Source organism: Microchirus variegatus (genome assembly GCF_963457635.1).
Source record: "Microchirus variegatus genome assembly, chromosome: 4".
NCBI classification, from domain to species: Eukaryota; Metazoa; Chordata; class Actinopteri; order Pleuronectiformes; family Soleidae; genus Microchirus; species Microchirus variegatus.
In genome coordinates this window covers 35,777,187-35,804,493 of record NC_139805.1, presented here as the reverse complement: position 1 = coordinate 35,804,493, position 27,307 = coordinate 35,777,187, and the positions used below count along the sequence as shown (strand labels likewise).

The window sequence follows — 27,307 nt, the reverse complement described above, 5'->3', positions numbered from 1 at the left end:
TCAGTTGCCCAGATACCAGGACTGCAACACAGAGACACACACACACACACCGTCAGATAAAGAAAGAACTGTTTGTGTCACACAGACGTACATGACCAGACACCACTGATGTCTCTGATTCTGATCTGACTCACATAATCTGACTCACATAATCTGAACCTATAAACGGACTCACGATAATCTTACTCTATCTAATCTGAGTCTCTGATTTGACTCACACTAATCTGACTCACATAATCTGACTCACTATTATCTGACCCTCTATAATCTCTCTAATCAGAGTGTCTGATTTTATTTACAGTAATCTGACTCTCTCTAATCTCACTGACAGTACTCTGACTTGCTATAATCTGAATCACAATACTCTGCGCTCTATAATCCAAGTCACAATAATCTGACTATCTCTAATCTGAGACTATAATCTGACTCACAATGCTCTGACTCCCTATAATATGACTCACAATAATCTGACTCACTCTAATCTGAGTCTCTGATTTTATTTACAGTAATCTGACTCTCTCTAATCCGAGACTATAATCTGACTCACAATAATCTGACTATCTCTAATCCGAGAATATAATCTGACTCACAATGCTATGACTGCCTATAATCTGACTCACAATAATCTGACTCACTCTAATCTGAGTCTCTGATTTTATTTACAGTAATCTGACTCTCTTTAATCCGAGACTATAATCTGACTCACAATAATCTGACTATCTCTAATCTGAGTCTCTGATCTGACTCCCACTAATCTGACTCTCTAATCTGAGTGTCTGATGTTATTTACAATAATCTGTGTCTCTGATCTGACTTCCACAATAATCTGACTCTCGTGGAGCTGAGTTACTCTAACCTGACTCATGCTGCTCTGACTCCCTGTAATCTGACTCACATTAATCTGGTTCTCTGATCTGATTTACATAATCTGACTCTCTCTGAGTTAAGTTTAAGTCTTTATCAGATAATTCTATAACAATACTAGATTGTTTTAGGATTGCATTCATCTATTTTAATAATGTCATTAATATTCACATTTAAGAAGCAGAACATTCAGAAAACATGTTTACATGTTTTTTTGTTTTTTTTTAAAGACATGAAGTGGGCGGGGTTTAGGAGCTATACCACAGTCGGCCACCAGGGTGCGATCCAGATCCAGATGTTTGACTGATGGGATTCTGTCTTTGCACAGAGTCGTAGAGTGTTTTTGACGTGTTTTAATCATAAAAGTGACAGAAGAGACAAAAGAGAGTAGAACTTTGACCTGGGATTAACCACACACACACACACACACTCACACACACACACACACTGATCTCAGCATGAGAGAGAGAGGGGGGGAGAGAGAGTCCTGACTCAGTGGTATTAGTGGAACACTTTCTGGGCCAGTGGAACTGCAATGCAGCACAATCCAAAGTTAAACCACAGGACCCAGCTCTAGTGTTCTGTTCATCTGTGTGTGTGTGTGTTTAGGCGTGTGCGTGTGTGTGTGCGCGTGCGTGTGTGTGTTCTTGTACGTGCAGCATACTGAGGACCAGTGAGGGTTTTTAACCAACAAAGTGAGGTCATTTTTACGGAGTGAGGACATTTTGGCTGGTCCTCATTGAAATCACTTCAGAAATCACTTCAAAAATCACGTAAAAAATGTTTTCAACTTTTGGATGACATAGTATAGTATGACTTTTTTTTGTCAAATTTTGGACCAAACATTTTTTGTCAAAAATGTTTTCAACTTTTGGATGACATAGTATAGTTTGACTTTTTTGTCAAATTTTGGACCAAAGATTTTTTTCAAATTTTGGACGACATAGTATAATATGACGTTTTTGTCAAATTTTGGACCAAAAATTTTTGTCAACATTTATTTCAACTTTTGGATGCCATAGTATAGTATGACTTTTTTTGTCAATTTTTTTGTCAAAATTGTTTTGTCAAAATTGTTTTTCAACCTTTGGATGCCATAGTATAGTATCCTTTTTTTTTGTCAATTTTTTTTGTCAAAATTTTTGTCAATATTTTTGTCAAAATTTTTGTCAATATTTTTGTCAACATTTTTTGTCAAAATTGCTTTCAACTTTTGGATGCCATAGTATAGTAAGACTATTTTGTAAAAAATGTTGTCAAAATTTTTTTAAACTTTTGGATGCCATAGTATACTATGGCTTTATTGTAAAAAAAAAAAAAATTTCAACTATTGGATGACATAGTATGTATGACGTTTTAAGGCCACATTATACTTCTCCGACTGCGTATGCGTTATCCGTCTGCGTCACCACGGAGACGCCTCGAGCATTTATACTTCTGCGTCGTGGTGACGGACACTCGCTGCAATTTCCCGCCCGATCAGTAGGGGTCGCTGCGCAAGGTTGTTGTGCTTCTGGCTACAGTGAGCAATGGCGTCCGAGAAAGAAAGAGAGAGAAAGACTGTTGTTGTTGAAACAGCGGCCGTTTCTCACTTTTCTGTGTGACGGAACGCAGTTTTAAGATAATTTGAGGCGAGAAATTGGCCATTTAGGGTCTAAACATGTGCTGTGTGTGTTAAGATATGACGTATTTATAGTTCGGCAGTGGCGTTATCGGCGGGGATCAGCTCCGCCTCTGTCAGGACGCCCGGAGCGCACTGAGAGCCGGCACAGAGCAGCTTCGCTCGGCCTGTCCTGAGGACCAATCGCAGCTCTTGCCGTCTCCGTTGTCCCTTGACGGAGTGACGGACACTTAAAAAATATTTCGTGCACCCGGAGACGACGCAGAGGCTCTTCGACAGTCTCTGCGTCGACGCAGAGTCTCTACGTAGCCTACGCAGAGCACTTTACGCAGAAGTATAAATTGGGCTTTAGTCAAATTTTGGAACAAACATTTTTTGTCAATTTTTTTTTCAAATTTTGGATGACATAGTATAGTATGACGTTTTTGTCAAATTTTGGACCAAAAAAATAAAAATAAAAAATAAATCAAAAAAGTTTTCCAGCCCTTTTTGCTCTGGGGCTCCACCTGCAGACAGTTTATGGTACTGCAACCAGTAGTTCTTTGTAGATGTCATTCATGAAGTAGATATTTGTAATTGTTTTGATTTATTGATTTATTTAAGTGGAAATGCTGGTCCTCACTTTGTCAGCAACGCAGTCCTCAGTATGCAGCAAGTACAAGAAAGTGTGTGTGTGTCAGAAACACGCGTCACTAACCACCTGACCAAGAGTGTTTGAAAAGTGACGTTTCTGGCGAGAAAGGAGGTTTTTGTGGAGAATCTCTGAAGAATGTGTTGAGTCATCTGTCATTGATTCTCCTCTGACCAAACAAACACACTAACCTGGGCTTGGTAGAGTCCACCTGGGTCTCGAGGGGTGACTCCAACAAAGGAGGAGCGACTGGCCGGGGGAGTTCCAGGGGCCGAGTATGCTGAGGGTGTTTGTGGTGACAACATAAGGTAAGTCTCAGAAAGTCTTATTTTTTATAATCATGTAAATCCACAGTGGACAAACACTAGGGCTGCAACGGTTCATCATCACTTTGAGTGTTTTTTAAAAGTATTAAAACAAGTTCAGCTTCTTAAATGTGAATATTTTCTGGTTTCTTTGCTCCATGTAAGAAAGAAATCGTTAAAGAACACAATTTTCAACAACAGGCAGATGATGTAAATAATCATGAGTTGCAGCCCAACACAGGACAGAGCAGTATTCTTCCATCGTCCTCTGCATAAATGCTAATAATTATCCTTTTGTCTTAAAGCTGTAGCGCGTCATTTTAAGAAACGCTCAGATCGTGTTGTTGTCACACAATGTTTTTCAGTATAGAAGTGTTTATTTTACTGTTCACTAAAGAAGTGAATCGTTTTAAATCATGATTTATCAACGCAGAGCTGAAGTACGACGGCTACATTGCGCCAGTAAAGCGAGCAATGGCTGCAGGTGAATTGGCAAATTTTGGAACTTTAAGTAGATTTTGGAACTTTAAGTAGATTTTGGAACTTTAAGTAGATTTTGGAATTATAAGTAGATTTTAGAATTATAAGTAGAATTTGGAACTATACGTACATTTTTGGAACTTTAAGTAGATTTTAGAATTATAAGTAGATTTTGGAACTTTAAGTAGATTTTGGAATTATAAGTAGAATTTGAAACTTTACGTATATTTTGGAACTTTAAGTATATTTTGGAATTATAAGTAGATTTTAGAATTATAAGTAGAATTTGGAACTTTAAGTAGAATTTGAAACTATACGTAGATTTTTGGAACTTTAAGTAGATTTTGGAACTTTAAGTAGATTTTGGAACTTTAAGTAGATTTTGGAACTTTAAGTAGATTTTAGAATTATAAGTAGATTTTGGAACTTTAAGTAGATTTTGGAACTTTAAGTAGATTTTGGAACTTTAAGTAGATTTTGGAACTTTAAGTAGATTTTGGAATTAGAAGTAGATTTTGGAATTAGAAGTAGAATTTGGAACTATACGTACATTTTTGGAACTTTAAGTAGATTTTAGAATTATAAGTAGATTTTGGAACTTTAAGTAGATTTTGGAATTATAAGTAGAATTTGAAACTTTACGTATATTTTGGAACTTTAAGTAGATTTTGGAATTATAAGTAGATTTTAGAATTATAAGTAGAATTTGGAACTTTAAGTAGAATTTGAAACTATACGTAGATTTTTGGAACTTTAAGTAGATTTTAGAATTATAAGTAGATTTTGGAACTTTAAGTAGAATTTGGAACTTTACGTATATTTTGGAACTTTAAGTAGATTTTGGAATTATAAGTAGATTTTAGAATTATAAGTAGAATTTGGAACTATACGTAAATTTTTGGAACTTTAAGTAGATTTTAGAATTATAAGTAGATTTTGGAACTTTAAGTAGATTTTGGAATTATAAGTAGAATTTGAAACTTTACGTATATTTTGGAACTTTAAGTAGATTTTGGAATTATAAGTAGATTTTAGAATTATAAGTAGAATTTGGAACTTTAAGTAGAATTTGAAACTATACGTAGATTTTTGGAACTTTAAGTAGATTTTAGAATTATAAGTAGATTTTGGAACTTTAAGTAGATTTTGGAACTTTAAGTAGATTTTGGAATTATAAGTAGAATTTGGAACTTTGCATAGATTTTAGAATTATAAGTAGAATTTGGAACTTTACGTATATTTTGGATTTTTAAGTAGATTTTGGAATTATAAGTAGATTTTGGAACTTAAAGTAATTTTGGAGCTTTAAGTAGATTTTGGAATTATAAGTATATTTTGGAAATTTAAGTAGATTTTGGAATCATAAGTAGATTTTGAAACTTTAAGAAGATTTTGGAATTATAAGTAGATTTTGAAACTTTATGTATATTTTGGAACTTTAAGTAGATATTGGAATTATAAGTAGAATTTGGAACTTTAAGAAGATTTTGGAGTTATAAGTAGATTTTGGAGTTATAAGAAGAATTTTGAACTTTAAGTAGATTTTGGAATTATAACTAGATTTTGGAATTATAAGTAGCATTTGGAACTTTACGTATATTTTGGAACTTTAAGTAGATTTTGGAACTTTAAGTAGATTTTGGAATTATAAGTAGAATTTGGAACTTTAAGAAGATTTTGGAATTATAAGAAGATTTTGGAATTATAAGTCGAATTTGAAACTTTAAGTAGATTTTGGAATTATAAGTAGATTTTGGCTCAGCTTGCTTAGAACCTCGTTAGAGCAGGTCCTAAAGAAAACAGCAGGTCCGATCACTGATGGAAAAGTAAAAAAAACCAGTACAGTTGTGCTAGAACTATGTCGTGGAAAAGCTCCGTGAGTTACCGTTGAAATAAAGTGACCTTCAGAAGAACGTAAAAGCAACTCTTGGTCTACTTCATGATCACGAGCACTTACTGGGTGACGTGGGGGAGTTGGCGCCCCCGTCAGAGGAGGTGGTGGTGGCCTTTGACTCTGAAGGCAGGGTCGACCTGGGCAGGGAGGCGGGGTTAGGAGCCAGGGAGGAGGCGGGGCCGGGAGGTGCCAACATCTGAGAGGAAATGTAGTGACTGGGCACTTTAATCTGGCTGCTGCCGTTCAACTGCGGAACAAACAAACAAACAAGCAAACATCAGCTCCGGCGCAGTTACGCTGCGTTCCTTTTTCCATCGGAACCCGGAAGTCAGAACTGGGAATGAAGTCACACCGACTGATTTACTGTGAAACAGATACAACAGCAGTGTTTGTACAAGTGGCAGCCACCTTGGAATCCCATGCCAGGGTCGGAAAGGTTGCTCCGAGTTTCCGAGTTGGAAATCCGAGTTCGGGAGGCATTCCGTGTTCCGACTACAGATGGAATACACCGTTAGGGTTACACCAACTTTAGTTCTGAAGTGAAGTGAATGAAAAGCCCTTTCATGCGCAGATTTTACCACCATCACTGAAACTTAATTAACTCGATTTATCGACTCCACTGCGCTAGGTGGTGATACGCGACCAATTCAGCGTGCTAACATTTGGCATTTTCCTCTTTGTTTACATGTCAATCCGAGTCCTCCTGTTATTTATAAGCTTTTAAAAGCAGTAAAATCAGTCTCCTCGTCAGCCCGACGTAAGTATCAGCCTGGATTTAACCTCGTTATTCTCACCCCACCAACTAATGTTCTCCTTCCTCTTCTCCGTCCAAGCTTAAAGAAGCTTCTCTGAGAATTTGAGGTGTATTTTCCAAATACAATCAAAGATATCGCACTTTTTCTCACTTCCTGTGTATGCAGATGACTCACACTAATACTTTGGCAATAAATGACTGGTATTATTGGTTTTTTTTTTGTTGTTCTTCTTCTTTCAGTGCAGGAAATATCGATTTAATTTGTCCCCTGTACTCACTGAGCTGGGGCTTTGATTGGCGGGGTCACAGGCCAATGAGACGAGGTCTTTCAGAGGGTCCTGGGCCAAGTGAGGAGGGTATCGGATCGCTCCGTGAGGGAAATAGGAGGAGGACGGGAAATGGAGGGACGAGGAGGGGTGAGTGCTCCGAGACAGACCTGGACAGAGATGAAGAGAGAGTGTGTGGACATGCGAGGAAAAACTCTGGAAAAACTGTGTGTGTGTGTGTGTGAGTGTGTGAGTGTGTATTCCAGACAATGTCCATGTCGTGGGGACACAGAGACATATGGACAATCCCTCTTCCCTCTTACAAGGATGGAAAATTCCAGTGGTGGAAATGATGGTATCATGGTAACAGTAAAGTAAGGTGACTTTTTTCTGGCATAAAACACTTTCCTTGTCCACATGGAAACCAAAACCTGGTTCTAATGAGGCAGAACCTCATTGCTGAGGATCTTTGTGAAATAAGTAGAATTTGGAACTTTAAGCAGAATTTGAAACTATAAGATGAATTTAGAACTTTATGTAGATTTTGGAATTATAAGTAGTATCTGGAATTATAAGTAGAATTTGGAACTTTAAGTAGAATTTGGAACTTTAAGTAGATTTTGGAACTATAAGTAGAATTTGGAACTTTAAGTATATTTTGGAACTTTAAGTAGAATTTGGAACTATAAGTAGAATGTGGAACTATCAGAAGAATTTGGAATTATAAGTTTATTTTGGAATTTAAGTAGAATTTGTAATTTAAGTAGAATTTGGAACTATAAGGAACTTTAAGCAGAATTTGAAACTTTAAGTAGATTTTGGAATTATAAGGAACTTTAAGTAGAATTTGGTATTAGTAGAATTTGGAATTTTAAGTAGATTTTGGAATTATAAGTGTATTTTGGAACTTTAAGTGGATTTTGGAACTTTAAGTAGAATTTGGAACTTTAAGTAGATTTTGGAATTATAAGGAACTTTAAGTAGAATTTGGTATTAGTAGAATTTGGAATTTTAAGTAGATTTTGGAATTATAAGTGTATTTTGGAACTTTAAGTGGATTTTGGAACTCTAAGTAGAATTTGGAACTTTAAGTATATTTTGGAACTTTAAGTAGATTTTAGAACTTTAAGTATATTTTGGAACTTTAAGTATATTTTGGAAATTTAAGTAGAATTTGGAACTTTAAGTAGATTTTGGAACTTTAAGTAGATTTTGGAACTTTAAGAAGATTTTGAAACTTTAAGTAGATTTTGGAACTTTAAGTAGATTTTGGAACTCTAAATAGATTTTGGAACTATAAGTAGATTTTGGAACTTTAAGCAGAATTTGGAACTTTAAGTATATTTTGGAACTTTAAGTAGAATTTGTCTCAGCTCCCTTGGAAACTCATCAGAGCAGGTGCTAAAGAAAACAGCAGCTACAAACTCTTCGTCTACTTTATGATCACGAGCATCTTTGTGAGAACATTTTGGGAAAGCGAGGACATTTTTTCTGCTCCTCACAACGTTTATGGACGTTTTAAGTTAAGACCTAGTTTTAGGGTTAGAACTGGGTTCAGGTTCCAGGTTCAGGCGTGTGATACTGACCACTGTGGACCGCTATGACCGGCCGGTGGTGCTGCGTGAAGGAGCCCATTCTCGGTGAGTCTTCCTGGGGAGACGGACTGTCCATCTCTGCCTTCTTCACTGGAGGAGACAAGCCTAAAACACACAGAGCAGTTTACTATGTACATCAACATCTTTGGTGTTTCCATAACAACTGAAGGTCACCGTAGGTTCCTCTACATGTGTGGAAGAAGAAGAACGAGGCGTAGATGTTGTCCCTGGATCAGGACTATTATTATTATTATTATTATTATTATTATTATTATTATTATTATTACCTCCTTCCATGTCGTCAGTCCAGTTTCTGGAGCTGCTGGCAGGAGAAGACGGTGAGTGGTAATACTCTCCTCCAGGACTGTCGGCCTCCTCCTCCATAGAGCCAGACTTATGTCGCTTACTCCTGTGCGCACACACACACACACACACACACACACAGGACATTTGAGTTCTTTTCTAACAGAATAAAAGACATTTATGTGAGGAAAAAGTGCTTTGACGGCTGATTTCAACGAGGGCAAAGAGTGGAAAACGCCCTTTGTTGAGATTATTGTCTGGAAATGCAACTTTTTTGACTTAACCAACTATACATGCTGTTTTTTGTGTTGTATATCTATAAATTTGTCAGATTTTGGGATTAGATTAGATAGAAACTAGTGCTGGGCACTAGTTTAACGCACAAGGTTAACGCATCACGCATTTCCATGACGACTGACTGGAAAAAGACACATGTGACGTCATGTTTACGTGCCGTGACACCGGAGTCCAGCCACTGTTTACCACTTAGCTCCATTAGCTCCTTTAGCGCCGCTAGCGTTAGCCTCCAGTGTAACTGGAGCGGTCTGTTTATTAAAGGAAAAGAGTAGCGCTAACAAATAACCAGCGTACCTGTGTAACTGCGTATGTGCGCCTCTGTTTTTAAAGTTTAGCGTTACAATCCAGAGTCACGTTAGCGTTACAATCCAGAGTCACGTTAGCGTTACAATCCGGAGTCACGTTAGCGTTACAATCCGGAGTCACGCAAACATGACGTCACTCGTGTCTTTTTCCAGTCAGTCGTCGTTGAAATGCACCATGCGTTAGCGTGCGTTAGCGTTAACGCCGTTAACCGCCGCTATCGCGTTAACACACCCAGCACTAATACAACTGTAATTAATCCATTTGGGAAGTTATCTTTGGTTTAAATTCAGGTTCCAGTCGGGAAAACACAAAAATATCTCTATGACACAAAATTTTGGGATTATATTAGATCAAAACTGGTGCTGGGCTCAAGGTCAACGCACTAGGTTAACGCACAAGGTCAACGCATGACGCGTTTCCATGACGACTGACCGGAAAAAGACACACATGATGTCATGTTTACGTCGGCATCCAGGCACGGTTTACCAGTTAGCTCCGTTAGCTGCATTAGCTCCTTTAGCGCCGTTAGCGTTAGCCTCCAGTGTAACTGGAGCGGTCTGTTTATTAAAGGAAAAAGAGCAGCGCTAACAAATAACCAGCGTATATAATAACTAGTATAGTATAAGTATATAATAACTGTGTATGTGCGCCTCTGTTTTTAAAGTTTAGCGTTACTTTAGCGTTACAATCCAGAGTCACGCAAACATGACGTCACGCACGTCTTTTTCCAGTCAGTCGTCATGGAAACGCGTCATGTGTTAACTTAATGAATCCACTTGGGAAGTTATCTTTGGTTTAATTTCAGGTTCCAGTTGTGAAAACACAACAGAGCCATTCAAATATATACAATATATTGGAGACCAAAATATGGTCCTAATGAGGCAGAACCTCATTTTTGAGGAACTGGCCATGTTGAATTGTGGTTACAGTTCGTCCTCTGAAGTCACGGAAACCAGTGTGTGTGTGTGTGTGTGTGTGTGTGTGTGTGTGTGTGTGTGTTTACCCGCTGGAGGAGGTGCTGGCCAGTGATCGTCTCACGCTGACCGGCTGGTTGACCGACTGGTTGAGGTCATAGGCCAGATGACCCTGGAGCTCCCCCACCGAGAAGCTGGGTCCTACACCTGTGACCACTGGAGCTGCACACACACACACACACACACACAAACTAAGTTTATTTTACATGCTTTTATTGTGAAACGTAAGCGTCCTCTAGGGTAGAATGACGGCAGTTTTATCAGAATGGTCTGGAATGACGTCCACTACATCTGTGTCTATACTCATGACAAGCACCAGGGGGCAGTGTAAGTGTCAGATACTCTATATTCAGTCTGTCAGTACATCTCTGTCAATTTAAAGTCATTTTCCGCGTCACATGACGTCCAGAAACACTTACTTCTTGAGACTTGGACGAGCTCAGTGACGCTGAAAACTCCCGACGTCACGAAACTCTCCTGGAACTCTGGACCATCTGTGGAAACACGACTTAGTTAAGACTTGGTTTTAGATTAAGGTGAAATTAAAGGTCAGGTTTAGCTCAGAAACGAGTAAAAAACAGCTTCAGAAAAGCCTTAAAAGTCAAAATAATGCAGGATTATTTCAATTTAAAATATGAAAATGTGAATGAATTAATGAATGGGCCGTTGTTTTGTTTTTGGTTGGATTCGTTTCTTGCGTTTCCTTGATTTTGCGGTATTGTTGCTCATATTCTGGGTTATTGGATTACATTTGTCGATTAGGCCAAAATATTCCTTTTCCAGTCAATGATTTTGAGGAGTTTTATACGGTGGCCCTGAGGTGCAAAACACAAATGCAAATCAAAAAACACAAACACAAATCAAACACACGAAAAAACATTACCTCTCAACACAAACACAAAAGCAGAAAACACGAAAACATTAACTCACAACACAAACACAAATGCAGAAAACACAAAAACATTAACTCATAACGCAAACACAAATGCAGAAAACACAAAACATTAACTCACAACACAAACACAAATGCAGAAAACACGAAAATATTAACTCACAACGCAAACACAAATGCAGAAAACACAAAACATTAACTCACAACGCAAACACAAAAGCAGAAAACACAAAACATTAACTCACAACACAAACACAAAAGCAGAAAACACGAAAACATTAACTCACAACACAAACACAAAAGCAGAAAACACAAAAACATTAACTCACAACACAAACACAAATGCAGAAAACACAAAAACATTAACTCAATGTAAACACAAAAGCAGAAAACACGAAAACATTAACTCACAACGCAAACACAAAAGCAGAAAACACGAAAACATTAACTCACAACACAAACACAAAAGCAGAAAACACAAAAACATTAACTCACAACGCAAACACAAATCACACAACGCAAACACAAAAGCAGAAAACACAAAAACATTAACTCAACGCAAACACAAATCACACAACGCAAACACAAAAGCAGATAACACAAAAACATTAACTCACAACGCAAACACAAATCACACAACACAAACACAAAAGCAGAAAACACGAAAACATTAACTCACAACACAAACACAAAAGCAGAAAACACAAAAACATTAACTCACAACGCAAACACAAAAGCAGAAAACACAAAAACATTCACTCACAACGCAAACACAAATCTGTTTTCTGCTTTTGTGTTTGCGTTGTGAGTTAATGTTTTCGTGTTTTCTGCTTTTGTGTTGTGTGATTTGTGTTTCCGTTTTGAGTTAATGTTTTTTGTGTTTTTGATTTGCGTTTGTGTTTTTTGATTTGCGTTTGTGTTTTTTGATTTGCTTTGTGTTTTGTGATTTGCGTTTGTGTTTTGCACCTCAGGGCCACCGTAGTTTTAAAGAAAAAATTCATTAATTAATTCATTCATGGCTCAGATAAGGGACTAAGGCATGTGTAATATCTATTAGTGCACAATAATATGTGTGTATGTGTGTATGAGAAAGTAAAGCAGTTATTACTGCATTTATATACGTTTTAAGACAATAAGGTAATTAATCCCTCAGTTCTTTGCTCTATTAATAGATTGAGTTATTTTTGCCCATAAAAATGATCAAAACAAGCTGTTTTTGCAAACTTCAAAAATCATCAAATGTTTTGTCCACAAACCACAAATATTGACTTTTATTGGTCTGTTTGTAATAAAGAAGAAGACGTTGATGAAGTGATGAATGAACTCAGTGGAGCTGATCCGCTTCACTGAGTTCATTCACGGTAAATGAAGCCTTTGTTTGGTACAAAAGTGTTTTTAATCAGAAAGTCGTGTTCTCTCAGTTTCTTTTCTTCTTCTTCTTCTTCTGGTTTTGTTTTCGCGTCGTCAAAAAAAACCCTGTTCTCGCGCCAAGAATCTCTCACAACAGGAATTCACTGTCAGCAGACACAAAACGAGAGGCTTCTGGAACATAATGTATTCATTACGTTTAAATAAGATGAAATAATGGACTGGTGCTTGTTGTCATGACAACGGTGCGTCTCTCATCGTTGATTACTACGTTATTTACACAAATAAAAACTATTTACGTGATATTTCCTGGTTTCTTTGCTCACTAAACTGAGCAGCTATGGTTTGTGGAGAAAGGAAGACGTAGAATGTTGTTATTTATCATATTCTCAGGGTTTTTCATCATTTTTTATACAGCATATCAGTTCATATTATCACCATAATACAGTGTAGGAGTTCCAAATTACTATAGACTTCACTGGACTTCCGTAGATGTTATTACAACATCTTTTTAGGGAAAAACTTAATTACTGAGTATTTTATTCTAAATATTCGCGAATATTGTGCCTATAAAATCACTTAATACTTCACTTTTCTCCTGTAGATTATACTACAACATCTTTTTAGGTGTGAAAATATACTTTTTTAAATAATTCCTGGGTATTTTATGAAAAATATTAGTTAATATCAGCACCGTAACACAGTGAAGTGCCTATAAAATCACTGAATACGTCACTTATCTCCTGTAGATTATACTACAACATCTTTTTAGGGGGGAAAACATACTTTTTTATAATCCCTGGGTATTTTAGTCCAAATATTTAATAATATCATCACCGTAATACAGTTTAGTGCGTATAAAATCACTTAAGACTTCACTTATCTCCTGTGGATTATACTACATCTTTTAAGGGGGAAAAACATACTTTTTTAAATAATTCCTAGGTATTTTATTCCAAATATTTGTTAATATCATTAATATAATACAGTGCAGTGCGTATAAAATCACTGAATACTTCACTTATCTCCTGTAGATCATACTACAACATCTTTTTAGGGAGGAAAACCATACTTTTTCATAATCCCTGGGTATTTTATTAAAAATATAAGTTAATATCATCACCATAACACAGTGTAGTGTGTAAAAAAACACCAATGACTTCACTGATTCTCCTGTAGATAATACTACATCTTTTTAGGGTAAAAATAAACTACTTTTTCATAATTCTTGGGTATTTTATTCCAAATATTTGTTAATATCATTAATATAATACAGTGAAGTGCCTATAAAATCACTTAAGACTTCACTTTTCTCCTGTAGATTATACTACAACATCTTTTTAGGGGGGGGAACCTACTTTGTCATAATTCCTGGGTATTTTATTAATAATATTTGATAATATCATCACCATAACACAGTAAAGTGCCTATAAAATCACTTAAGACTTCACTTATCTCCTGTGGATTATACTACATCTTTTAAGGGGGAAAAACATACTTTTTTAAATAATTCCTAGGTATTTTATTCCAAATATTTGTTAATATTATTAATATAATACAGTGCAGTGCGTATAAAATCACTGAATACTTCACTTATCTCCTGTAGATTATACTACAACATCTTTCTAGGGAGGAAAAACCATACTTTGTCATAATTCCTGGGTATTTAATATCCAAATAATTATCATGAAAAGCCATGTTTACCCATGGTGGTGGTTCGACTGTCTTCCTGATCAGAGCCGACACCTGTGCGACTGGGACTGCTGCTCTGCTCCGCCTCTGCAGACACAGAGACACACAGAGTAAATACCATATTTAAAACTTTGAAAACAAACGCCCGTTACATTCATGTCACACAACTCCCACATCTCAGTTTAGATACACAAAAGGAGAGCGAAGTGAGACGACTGCACACAGGAAGGAGTTTGACAGCTGGTCAAAAGTCTGATGGAATAAATACTTTGTCGTCTCCACCCGCCCCTGCTCTGCTGCTGTATACCCACAAACGCTCCCTCAGTCAGGTCTGACAGTTTTGAAATGTATTTTATGGAAATTATTGTAGTTTTGTTGTTTTTTTCCAACGAAGAAAACAGTGTAGTTGTGTAAACAAACTGGACTTTAAAGGGTTAAAATTTCAAAAATATTATTAATATTTGATATGTATATTTCAGGCTGAAGTAGCTTTAAAAGACTGACTCGTTTAAAGTGGACAAAAATAATAATATATAAAGATTTTAGAGCAGTTTTAGGAAGGTGACATTTTCTGCCGCGAAGAACAAATTAGTCAGTTTTTTTCTTCAGGGACAGTTGATGAGGAATTTGTTGCCTTTCATTGAAAAACTGAGCTTCCGTAATTACATTGTCTCTGTTGGTGAAGACTAAACAGAGGCAGAACAACAAAATCAACTGGATTGAAAAGGAAAAGCAATAAAACTTGAGCAGATCTGATCGTCCTCTGACTCAGTCTGTAGAACGTGTGTATTTTTAATCAGAAAATCCTGTTTCTGTTGATGTCAAACTTGTTTTTCTTCTATTTCTTCTTCATTTCTCTTGCTTCAGAGCTGGTTTGATTTTCGCATTGTGTAACAATCATCATCATTTGCCAAGAATCTCTCACAAGAAGAAGAAGAAGAAGAAGAATTCCGCTCACGAGGCAGAATAAAGGCTTTAGGACAAAATATATTCACATGTTGGTGATGAAACGGAGCCAAGAAGTCACTCAGAATCTCACGTTAAGACTATTTATGACTTATTTTATTATAAGTTTATTTTTAAGGTGACTTGGATTTATAATCACTTCAAACTTCACTGGTCCTCCTGTAGATTATACTACAACATCTTTTAGTGGGAACATTTTTTAATTTAGTATTTTATTCAAAATTATGATTTTTTTTTTTTTTTTAAATCAGCGAAGAAAAATCCTGCATTATCCCTTTAAATAAGCAAATCCAAAGCACGTCTCAGTCGTCAGTCACTCCAACACTCAGTGTTTGTCTTCTTTTCTTGTGGTCGCTCACATTTCTGCACAGTGACTTCACTTCTGTCAAACACACACTTTCTTTTCTCACGGAGAAAAAAAACCCTCACATTTGACTGAAAACAGAAGAAAAACTCAAATGTTTCACTGTCAGCAGAACAACACAATGACAACAACAAGATGACAACAACACAACGACAACAACACAACGATAACAACACGATGACAACGACACAACGATAACGACACAATGACAACGACACAACGATAACAACACGATGACAACAACACGATGACAACGACACGATGACAACGACACGATGACTACGACACGATGACAACAACACGATGATAATGACACGATGACAACGATAACAACACGATGACAACGACACGATGACAACACAATGACAACGACACGATGACTACGTCACGATGACAACAACACGACGATAACAACACAATGACAACGACACAACGATTACGACACGATGACAACGACACAACGATAACAACACGATGACAACAACACGACGACAACACGACGACAACAACACGACGACAACAACACGACGACAACAACACGATGACAACGACACAACGATAACGACACGATGACAACGACACAACGATAACAACACGATGACAACAACACGACGACAACAACACGATGACAACGACACAACGATAACGACACGATGACAACGACACAACGATAACAACACGACGACAACAACACGACGACAACAACACGACGATAACAACACGATGACAACGACACAACGATAACGACACGATGACAACGACACAACGATAACAACACGATGACAACAACACAGCAACAACACCACTGATTCAACAAGAGATAATAATAATAATAATAGATTAATATCATCTATAAATGCAACAAACGTCAGAAACTGAAGTCAAGTCAGAATTTGAAAATATTTTTCCTATTTTTTCCTGATTTTTCAAATTTTTTAGCTATTTCTGAATTAATCTTTATTTTCGACGATGTTTATCTGAAATAACTCAATCGTTTTTCCAGATGTTCTTCCGTAGCATTGTTTTCCAGAATCAATGAGATCATTTTTCCTGAATTTCTTTTACTGGCCGTATTTTCCTTTTAAATGAATGAGGTAATTTTTCATTTTTTCCAAATTTCCAGCTCAGCTTTTTCCATGAATTAATTGGATCATTTCCCAGATTTTCTGAATTGATGAGATCATTTTTTTATGGAATTCTTTAATTGGCTGTGTTTTCTTTAGATACGTTTTCCAGACTTCTTTCCCCAGCTTTGTTTATTTGAATGAATGAGATAATTTCTCCTCAGCTCAGTTTTTCCTTCATTAATATGAGAAATTTTCCAGATTTTTTTTTCTCCAACCTCAGTTTTTCTGAATTAATTTGATAATTTTTCCATATTTTCTCCCAAAAAGTTGTTATTCTGAATTTATGAGATAATGTTTCTGTAAATATCTTTTAACAGGTGTGTTTTCTTTTTTAAATCAATTCAATTAATTAATTTCTGGGTAAAACATATTTTCAGCTGTTTTTCCTGTTTTAATAAGATAATTAATAGAGAAATTTTTTTTTGCTTATTTGTCTTAATGGGATCAAGTTTCTTAAAAATGTGTTCACTCTTTTGTTAAGAAATAAAAATGTGAAAAAGATTTAGTTAAAAAAAAAAAAAACACATAATGAAATACACAAACAACTTTTTCCAATCATAAATGATTAAATACCAGTCATAAAAACAATGCAGGGGATATAAATATAGAATAAAAAACATAAATATATGTTGTTGCACAGTTATATTATTTGAAAACGTCCTTGAGTTGTAGCTCGTTGTGTATTTTGAGTGAGAAAGTGAACGACCTTGGATTTTATTGACCTAAGTCGCCTCCCTGTGGACAAAAATAGGTTGAACTGAGGGTGACTGTGTAGCAGGCTGCACGTTAGCTCCTCTCTGCTACGGCTAAAGTAAACACGAGCCGTCGTTTGTCTGCAGGCTGTAATCAGTTTGTGAAGCCGAGGACAAAGTTCAGGATAAATGTCATAAATACACGTGATATGATCGTCCTGATGTTTGTGTTGTGCATGAGCTGAGTCACACTTTGTGACACAGTGAAGTTTAAAGCTCACATAGAGTGGTCCTATCACACATATGTTAGTTATGGAGGTCTACTTACATACATTAACTTGTTTTTATGCTCAAAAACCTCCTAGAGGTGATAGAAATCCTTCTTTTCTGACGGTGTTTCCCAGCCGCGATATTTCAGACATAAATCTCACCCCCAGATGTCACCCGGAAGTGACATATTCAGCACACCTGCTCTCAGAAGCACAGCTCCCCCCTCTGGAACGGTGGATGCAGTGCTACTCATTATCAAAACATTGTTTTAACAGTGTTTAAAAATAGTTTCGTCACGACGCCCCGCTGCACATGATGACACATTTCTGAAAATGTCCTATTTTTTCAAAATTGTCTCCACTTTCTGAAAGAGTCCTTGCGTTTTGAAAATGTCCACACTTTCTGAAAATGTCCTCACTTTCTAAAAATGTCCTCACTTTCTGAAAAAGTCCTCACTTTCTGAAAAAGTCCTCACTTTCTGAAAATGTCCTCACTTTATGAAAATGTCCTCACTTTTTGAAAATGTCCTCACCTTTTGAAAAAGTCTTCACCTTATGAAAATGTCCTCACCTTATGAAAATGTCCTCACCTTTTGAAAAAGTCTTCACCTTATGAAAATGTCCTCACCTTTTGAAAAAGTCTTCACCTTATGAAAATGTCCTCACCTTTTGTAAAAGTCCTCACTTTCTGAAAATGTCCTCACTTTTTGAAAATGTCCTCACTTTCTGAAATGTCCTCATCTTTTGAAACTGTCCTCACCTTATGAAAATGTCCTTACTTTATAAAAATGTCCTCACTTTTTGAAAAAGTCCTCACTTTCTGAAAATGTCCTCACCTTTTGAAAAAGTTCTCACCTTATGAAAATGTCCTCACTTTTTGAAAAAGTCCTCACTTTTTGAAAAAGTCCTCACTTTATGAAAATGTCCTCTTTTTGAAAATGTCCTCACTTTTTGAAAAAGTCCTCACTTTATGAAAAAGTCCTCACTTTATGAAAATGTCCTCACCTTTTGAAAATGTCCTCACCTTTTGAAAATGTCCTCACTTTTTTAAAAATGTCCTCACCTTTTGAAAAAGTTCTCACTTTATGAAAATGTCCTCTTTTTGAAAATGTCCTCACCTTTTGAAAAAGTTCTCACTTTATGAAAATGTCCTCTTTTTGAAAATGTCCTCACTTTTTGAAAATGTCCTCAGTTTTTTAAAAAGTCCTCACTTTATGAAAATATCCTCACCTTTTGAAAATGTCCTCACCTTTGGAAAATGTCCTCACTTTTTGAAAAAGTCCTCACCTTATGAAAATGTCCTCTTTTTGAAAGTCCTCACTTTTTGAAAATGTCCTCACTTTCTGAAAATGTCCTCACCTTTTAATAAAAGTCCTCACCTTCTGAAAAAGTCCTCATCTTTTGAAAATGTCCTCACCTTATGAAAATGTCCTCACCTTATGAAAATGTCCTCTTTTTGAAAATGTCCTCACTTTCTGAAAATGTCCTCACTTTCTAAAAATGTCCTCTTTCTGAAAAAGTCCTCACTTTCTGAAAATGTCCTCACTTTCTAAAAAAGTCCTCACTTTCTGAAAAAGTCTTCACTTTCTGAAAATGTCCTCACTTTCTGAAAGTTGTCCAGTTTCGGGAAATTCGGTGGAACTCAATTTTGCCTCTGTTTTTCACATTAGGGGGGGCGCTATAGAGCCCTTGAGCAACGCAACGCATTTTCGTTGAGTTTCAGCAGTTTTTATGCATGTTAACCCTCAAAAATGACCGCAAAGCCAAGGATATAATAATAATAACCTGAAGGATTAACAGATTAATAGGTTCTTCGCACAAATTCGTACCAGGAGCCGTTTCGGCCCACGCCATCCGTGGCTCGGGTCCTAACGAGACGGGTCTAAAAATGACTTTAAAATTGAAAATGAAGGATTTGGAGAATAGTGACGACCGTACATGTAAACGATTCTCTGTTCAGAAACAAGCTAAACTCAGCAGCCGTAATCCAAACAGTCAAATGAAGAAAGTGCTGGTTCTGCGTAACATACAGTACAGGCCCACGATGGAGCTCCTGGATGTGACCACTGTTTTTGTCATTTGTCAAAAACCAGAACTAAAGACGAGTAAACGTCAGAGTGTGTGTGTGTGTGTAGTCGGACACGCCTGGATGCACTTGTGCCACGCACTTTGGATTTAAACTGTGCCCCTGATGTCAGCGACCACTGGTGCCGTAGCATGCGAGCAGTTGTGTGTCTGCCATTACAGCGTTACCTCATTGTGTGTGTGAGTGAGTGAGTGAATGAACCTCCCACTGCTCCTGCAGCCACAATATAAAAGCCAGATGTGAGCGCTCTGTGTTTTCTTCCAGCTGTTTTTGGACGGGACTCTGACTTACATTAAACACATTTATACAAATGGTTTGCAAAAGGACCAACGAGAAACAGGTTCTGGTCGGACTTTGCTGCCGCGGCTCTGAATTTGACTGTGAAACCTTTTTCAAAAACAACGTGAAGCTTCTCAGCTCCGAGGCTCTTCCTCAGTCTGGAGTTTAGTGCTGAGCTCAGCGTTTGCCTGAGTCTCAGCACTGGGTTGTAAATTTAATGCATTTTTGCTGCACGCTGCGTCAACACAACGACAACACGGGGCGAACCAAGCAGAGCGCTGCCCTGAACCACTGTGACACTGTGTATATTTATATCCGTGTGAGGCTCAAGTATCTGCATGAAAATAGGACTGAACGCCGGGCCAACAGGTGGCTCCGTGGCGCAATGGACAGCGCATTGGACTTCTAGGAGTGAGAAAGATATTCAAAGGCTGTGGGTTCGAGTCCCACCGGAGTCGAGGCTTTTAATGGCGGCCCAAGTGGAAGTGAATTGGAATCTGCTGCTGTTCCTGCTATATGCAGCTCCAATTAATGTTAAAAGACAGAAAAACAGAATACATGAGTGTTGAAAGACAGGGACACAAATTTACTGCGGGGACAAATGCAGGTCATGAATAATGCTCTCCTTCACTTTTTTTTTGCACTCCCTGATTTGTTTTTTGCACTCCCTCAATCACAGCTCCAGTCCCTCCGGAGTCGTGGCTTATAATGGCAGCCAACTGCCAAGTGGAAGAGAATTGGAATCTGCTGCTGTTCCTGCTCTGTGCAGCTCCAAGTAACACGACAGGGAGACAAATGTAGGTCATAGAGAATGCTCTCCCTCACTTGTTCTTTGCCCTCCGTAATCTGTTTGTTGCACTCCCTGATTTGTTTACACTCCCTCACTTGTGCTTTGCACTCCCTGATTTTTTTGTGCTCCATCACTTACAGCAAGAGGTGGCTCTGTGGCGCAATGGAGATATTCAAAGGTTGTGGGTTCAAGTCCCACTGGAGTCGTGTGTTTTATGGTTGGAAGAGAAATGGAATCTGCTGCTGTTCCTGCTCTATGCAGCTCCAAGTAACATGACAGGGAGACAAATGTGGGTTCTTTTGCGCTCCCTGATTTTGAATTGGAAAAATATTCAATGTAAGCCGCTGCTGTTCCTGCTCTAAACAGTTCCAAGTAACGTTAAAAGACAGAAAAACAGAATACATGGGGGAGACAAATGTATGTCATCAAGAATACTCTCCCTCACTTGTTCTTTGTGATTCATGATTTATTTGCACTCCTTGATTATTTTTTTTGTGGGTTCGAGTCCCACTGGAGTCGTGACTTTTAATGGCGGCCCATTGGCCCATTGCCAAGTGGAAGAGAAATGGAATCCGCTGCTGTTCCTGCTCCATGCGGCTCCAAGTAACACCACAGGGAGACAAGTGTAGGTCATAGAGATTCCTCTATTAGTTGTTTACACTCCCTCACTTGTTCTTGTCTGGAGAAGAAGTTTCAAAGCACATAAATAAGTTTGGTCTAGCCCATTTAAAATATTAAAAACAAGCAATAGAACCATAAAAATTGATCCTGAACCAGACAGGAAAACCAGTTAATGGCAATTCATCATCAACAAAGCTTAACTATTTAGAATATAGATTTCATGAATGCAGATATGTCAAAAAATCCCTGGTACAACTTTTAACTGGGTCACTCGCTGAACCTTGAATCTTACTGTCCTCACCAGAGACACCATTGTGTTTCACGGGTAGATAGATATTTAAAAACACTGTAACCATGACTATATTAACGCACTCAGTTTTTTCAAACACAGGAAGTGCCTTCTCAGCTGCTTCCTTACAGTTAGCCTGGTTAGAGAATCAGATCTAGGTCCTTATCACTGGTCTGAGAGATACAGCAGCAGCAGCAGAGCTAAAAATAACACAGCAGCCCACATCAACACTTTTAGTATGAAGTGCTGGCACACATGGCACACCACAATCTCAATTCATTCAATCAATCAGACAAACAACCATATGTGACCGTGATTGTCTCACATTAATATCTAGGCAAAGTTAGGTAAGTAACCAGGCTCTTTCTGATGTGAGGCAACAGTACTAGCCACTAATACGCCATGTTGGCCGAGTACACTTGCTCAGGGGAAGCCCAGTCCTTGACCTGTCCTAGGATTTGAACTGGAAAACCCTCTGGTTCCAATTCCCTTCCACATGAGGAATGGCTGCCATTAAAAGACTCGACTCTAGTGGGACTCGAACCCACAAACTTTGAATTACTTTCTCTCACAACCTCTGAATTACTTTCTCACATCTAGAAGTCCAATGCGCTGTCCATTGCGCCACGGAGCCACCTGTTGCCATGAGTGAGGGAGCTTAAAAAACAAATGAGGGAGCACAAACTCTATGACATACATTTTTGTCCATGTCTTTCAACATTCATGTATTCTGTTTTTTTCGGTCTTTTAAAGTTACTTGGAGCTGCATAGAGCAGGAAAAGCAGCAGCTTATATTGAATACGATTCCAATTCCCTCCCACTTGGCAATGAGCCGCCATTAAAAGCAACGACTCCGGTGGGACTCGAACCCAAAACCTTTGAATTACTTTCTCACACAAGCTCTGAATTACTTTCACACACCTAGAAGTCCAATGCGCTGTCCATTGCGCCATGGAGCCACATTTTTCCACAAGTGAGGGAGTGCTAAAAACAAATGAGGGAGCACAAACTCTATGACGTACATTTGTGTCGCTGCTTTTCAACACATGTATTCCGTTTTTCTGTATTTTAACGTTACTTGGAGCTGCATAGAAGAGGAAAACCAGGAGCTTATATTGAATATGATTCCAATTCTCTTCCACTTGACAAATGGCAGCCACTAAATGATTTGAATCCACAACCTTTGAATGACTTTCTCCCACAACCTCTGCATTACTTTCTCGCACCTAGAAGTCCAATGCGCTGTCCATTGCGCCACGGAGCCACCTTGTGCCGCAAGTGAGGGAGCGCAAAGAACAAGAGAGGGAGCGCAAAGGGCAAATGTGGGATGACATAGACATTTGTCTCCCTGTCTTTCACCAGCCGTGTATTCTGTTTTTCTGTAATTTAACGTTACTTGGAGCTGCATAGAGCAGGAAGAGCAGCAGCTTAAATGGAATATGATTCCAATTCTCTTTCACTTGGCAATGAGCTGCCATTAAAAGCCACAACGGTGGGACTCGAACCAACAACCTTTGAATGACTTCCTCTCACCACCTCTGAATTACTTTCTCACACCTAGACGTCCAATGCGCTGTCCATTGCGCCACGGAGCCACCTGTTGGCATGGGTGAGGGAGCGCAAAAAACTAATGAGGGAGCGCAAAGGACAAATGAGGGCGCACAAACTCTATGACGTACATTTGTGTCCATGTCTTTCAGCATTCATGTATTCTGTTTTTTTCGGCCTTTTAAAGTTACTTGGAGCTGCATAGAGCAGGAAAAGCAGCAGCTTATATTGAATACGATTCCAATTCCCTTCCACTTGGCAATGAGCAGCCATTAAAAGCAATGACTCCGGTGGGACTCGAACCCACAACCTTTGAATGACTTTCTCTCACAACCTCTGAATTATTGTCTCACACCTAGAAGTCCAATGCGCTGTCCATTGCGCCACGGAGCCACCTGTTGCTACAAGTAAGGGAGCGCAAAGGACAAACGAGGGAACACAAACTCTATGACGTACATTTGTGTCACTGTCTTTCAACACTCATGTATTCTGTTTTTCTGTAATTTAACGTTACTTGGAGCTGCATAGAACAGGAAAAGCAGCAGCTTATATTGAATATGATTCCTATTCTCTAACACTAGGCAATGGGCTGCCATTAAAATCCACAACTATGGTGGGACATGCACCCATGTAGGTCACGCCACGGAGCCACCTGTTGCCATGAGTGAGAGAGCGCAAAAACCAAATGAGGGAGTGCAAAGGACAAATGAAGGGGCACAAAAAAAGTGGGATGACCTGTCTTTCACCACTCATGTATTCAGTTTTTCTGTCTTTTAAAGGTCCCCTATTGTGCAAAATCAACTTTTTAATCTTTTAGTACTTATATTTGGGACTCAGTGGGCCATACCAGTCCCCAAAATGTGAAAAAACAAGACTCAGTCATGTTTTAGTGGTTCCACTTAGTGTAAGTATAGGCGATAAAACATGCAATGATTACACCTCCCGACCAAGTGACGACAGTGCGGACATTTCACCGTGAATGTTGGCACCCCACCAGGCAGAGTACTTCACAGAGTACTTCACAGAGTACTTCACAGCTCCACCGTAGCTCACCCTTGTCCCTGTGAAATACGAGTGCAGACGAGGTAGGAAGAGTGGCTGCACAGCGGAGCACAGTGTTTTACACAAACTTCTAGCCTCAGAGGTCTTGTGTGTCCAGTGGATATATTTCATTTATGAAAAAAATGTTCACAAGCTTCACAAGCCCTTTATTGTTGATCGTGTATGTAAATTCCTATGCTGGAGGGACACCTTGAACGCACCAGTTACGTGCCTGCAGTTAGCGAGTGGTGTGTGTGGATCGGTGATATGAGGAGCACGCGTTTGAAAGCACTGCAGAAAGATGTAGATGTTGTCCTACATTTCTTCTCAACCAAAGGCTGCCTTTCTGTTGTGTTTCCACATTCTCTCCTCGTGTTGTTGATCCACACACGTCACTTTCAGCCGCAGTTACACTGGTGCGTTCAGGGTCTTTTTCTAGGATGGGAATTTACATACATGCCGCGCCGCGCATTAATAGTTTTTTCTTCGATTTTAATGTTTCTATGATCGCGAGAAGCCAAAACCGTGGTCACTCTATGCATTACGGTGAAACTCAGTAACAATGGGTAAACGGACATTACTATGGGGTATATGGAGTGGGGGTTGTGACGACGCTGCATGACAATAGGTGATAAGTGGCGACACTCCCCTAGAAGCAGTGGATGTGTGTTTACCTGGGTCCCATTCACATGTAAATGACCAGGCACAAAACCGAGCATCTGAAAAAGGCTGTTTTGGCAGAGTTTTTGAACTGCTATTGTGCTTCATCCTTATGATAATTTGACTAGAGCATGACACAGACATGTTAATTAGGGCACCAGGACCTAGTTTAACTTGGGTTAATAGGGTATAATATGGGACCTTTAACGTTACTTGGAGCTGCATAGAGAAAGAACAGCAGCAGCTTATACTGAATAGGATTCCAATGCTCTTCCACTTGAAAATGAGCTGCCATTAAAAGCCACAACTACGGTGGGACTCGAACCCACAACCTTTGAATGACTTTCTCTCACACATTTCTGAATTACTTTCTCACACCTAGAAGTCCAATGCGCTGTCCATTGCGCCCGAAGCCACCTGTTACCATGAGTGAGGGAGCGCAAAAACCAAATGAGGGAGTGTAAAGGACAAATGAAGGGGCACAAAAAAAAGGGGGATGACATAGACTTTTGTGTCCCTGTCTTTCAACACTCATGTATTCAGTTTTTCTGTCTATTAACGTTACTTGGAGCTGCATAGAGCAGGAACAGCAGCAGCTTATATTGAATATGATTCCTATTCTCTAACACTAGGCAATGGGCTGCCATTAAAATCCACAACTCTGGTGGGACTCGAACCCACAACCTTTGAATGACTTTCTCACACAATCTCTGAATTTATTTCTCACTTCCAGAAGTCCAATGCGCTGTCCATTGCACCACGGAGCCACCTGTTACCATGAGTGAGGGAGGGTAAAAAACAAATGAGGGAGCAGAAACTCTATGACGTACATTTGTGTCCCTGTCTTTCAACACTCGTGTATTCTGTATTTCTGTCTTTTAACGTTACTTGGAGCTGCATAGAGCAGGAAAAGCAGCAGCTTATATTGAATACGATTCAAATTCTCTTCCACTTGGCAATGAGCTGCCATTAAAAGCCAAGACTCCGGTGGGACTCGAACCCACAACCTTTGAATGACTTTCTCAGACAACCTCTGAATTACTTTGACACACCTAGAAGTCCAATGCGCTGTCCATTGCGCCACGGAGCCACCTGTTGCCATGAGTGAGGGAGCGTAAAAAACAAATGAGGGAGCACAAACTCTATGACATAAATTTGTCTCCCTGTCTTTCACCACTCGTGTATTTTGTTTTTCTGTAATTTAACGTTACTTGGAGCTGCATAGAGCAGGAACAGCAGCAGCTTATATTGAATACGATACCAATTCTCTTCCACTTGGCAATGAGCTGCCATTAAAAGCCACGACTCCGGTGGGACTCGAACCCACAACCTTTGAATGACTTTCTCAGACAAACTCTGACTTACTTTCACACACCTAGAAGTCCAATGCGCTGTCCATTGCGCCACGGAGCCACCTGTTGCCATGAGTGAGGGAGCCGAAAAAAAAATGAGGGAGCACAAACTCTATGACATACATTTGTCTCCCTGTCTTTCACCACTCGTGTATTCTGTTTTTCTGTAATTTAACGTTACTTGGAGTTGCATAGAACAGGAAAAGCAGCAGCTTATATTGAATACGATTCCAATTCTCTTCCACTAGGCAATGGGCTGTCATTAAAATCTAGGACTACACTGGAACGCACCAAGTAGGCCAAGTAACCTTGCTCAGGGGAAGCCCAGTCCTTGACCTGTCCCAGGATTTGAAATGTAAAACCGACTGGTTCCAAATTCTGTCCACTTGACGTATGGCTGCCATTAAATAATTTGACTCCAGTGGGACTCGAACCCACAACCTTTGAATGACTTTCTTACACAATCTCTGAATTTCTTTCTCACATCTAGAAGTCCAATGCGCTGTCCATTGCGCCACGGAGCCACCTGTTGCCCTGAGTGAGGGAGTGCAAAGCGAAAATATGGGAGTGCAAAGAACAAATGAGGGATGACATAGACATTTGTCTCCCTGTCTTTCACCACTCGTGTATTCTGTTTTTCTGTAATTTAACGTTACTTGGAGCTGCATAGAGCAGGAACAGCAGCAGCTTATATTGAATACGATACCAATTCTCTTCCACTTGGCAATGAGCTGCCATTAAAAGGCACGACTCCGGTGGGACTCGAACCCACAACCTTTGAATGACTTTCTCACACAATCCCTGAGTTACTTTCTCACACCTAGAAGTCCAATGCGCTGTCCATTGCGCCACGGAGCCACCTGTTGCCATGAGTGAGGGAGCGGAAAAAACAAATGAGGGAGCACAAACTCTATGACATACATTTGTCTCCCTGTCTTTCACCACTCGTGTATTCTGTTTTTCTGTAATTTAACGTTACTT

The 27,307-nt window shown here is 38.8% G+C and overlaps 1 protein-coding gene across 1 annotated transcript in view; it reads right to left on the bottom strand.

The window, feature by feature from the left end:
* The window catches only part of nfic (nuclear factor I/C), a gene marked incomplete at both ends in the record, with an annotated part of 59,454 nt that continues 32,147 nt past the window's right edge, over positions 1-27,307 (bottom strand). The window contains 9 exons of the mRNA XM_083888318.1: positions 1-21; positions 3,308-3,396; positions 5,859-6,042; positions 6,828-6,985; positions 8,402-8,515; positions 8,698-8,819; positions 10,320-10,452; positions 10,710-10,784; positions 14,255-14,329. Of these exons, the coding sequence (XP_083744444.1) occupies positions 1-21; positions 3,308-3,396; positions 5,859-6,042; positions 6,828-6,985; positions 8,402-8,515; positions 8,698-8,819; positions 10,320-10,452; positions 10,710-10,784; positions 14,255-14,329 (971 nt within the window). The remainder of the gene's footprint in view (positions 22-3,307; positions 3,397-5,858; positions 6,043-6,827; positions 6,986-8,401; positions 8,516-8,697; positions 8,820-10,319; positions 10,453-10,709; positions 10,785-14,254; positions 14,330-27,307) is intronic.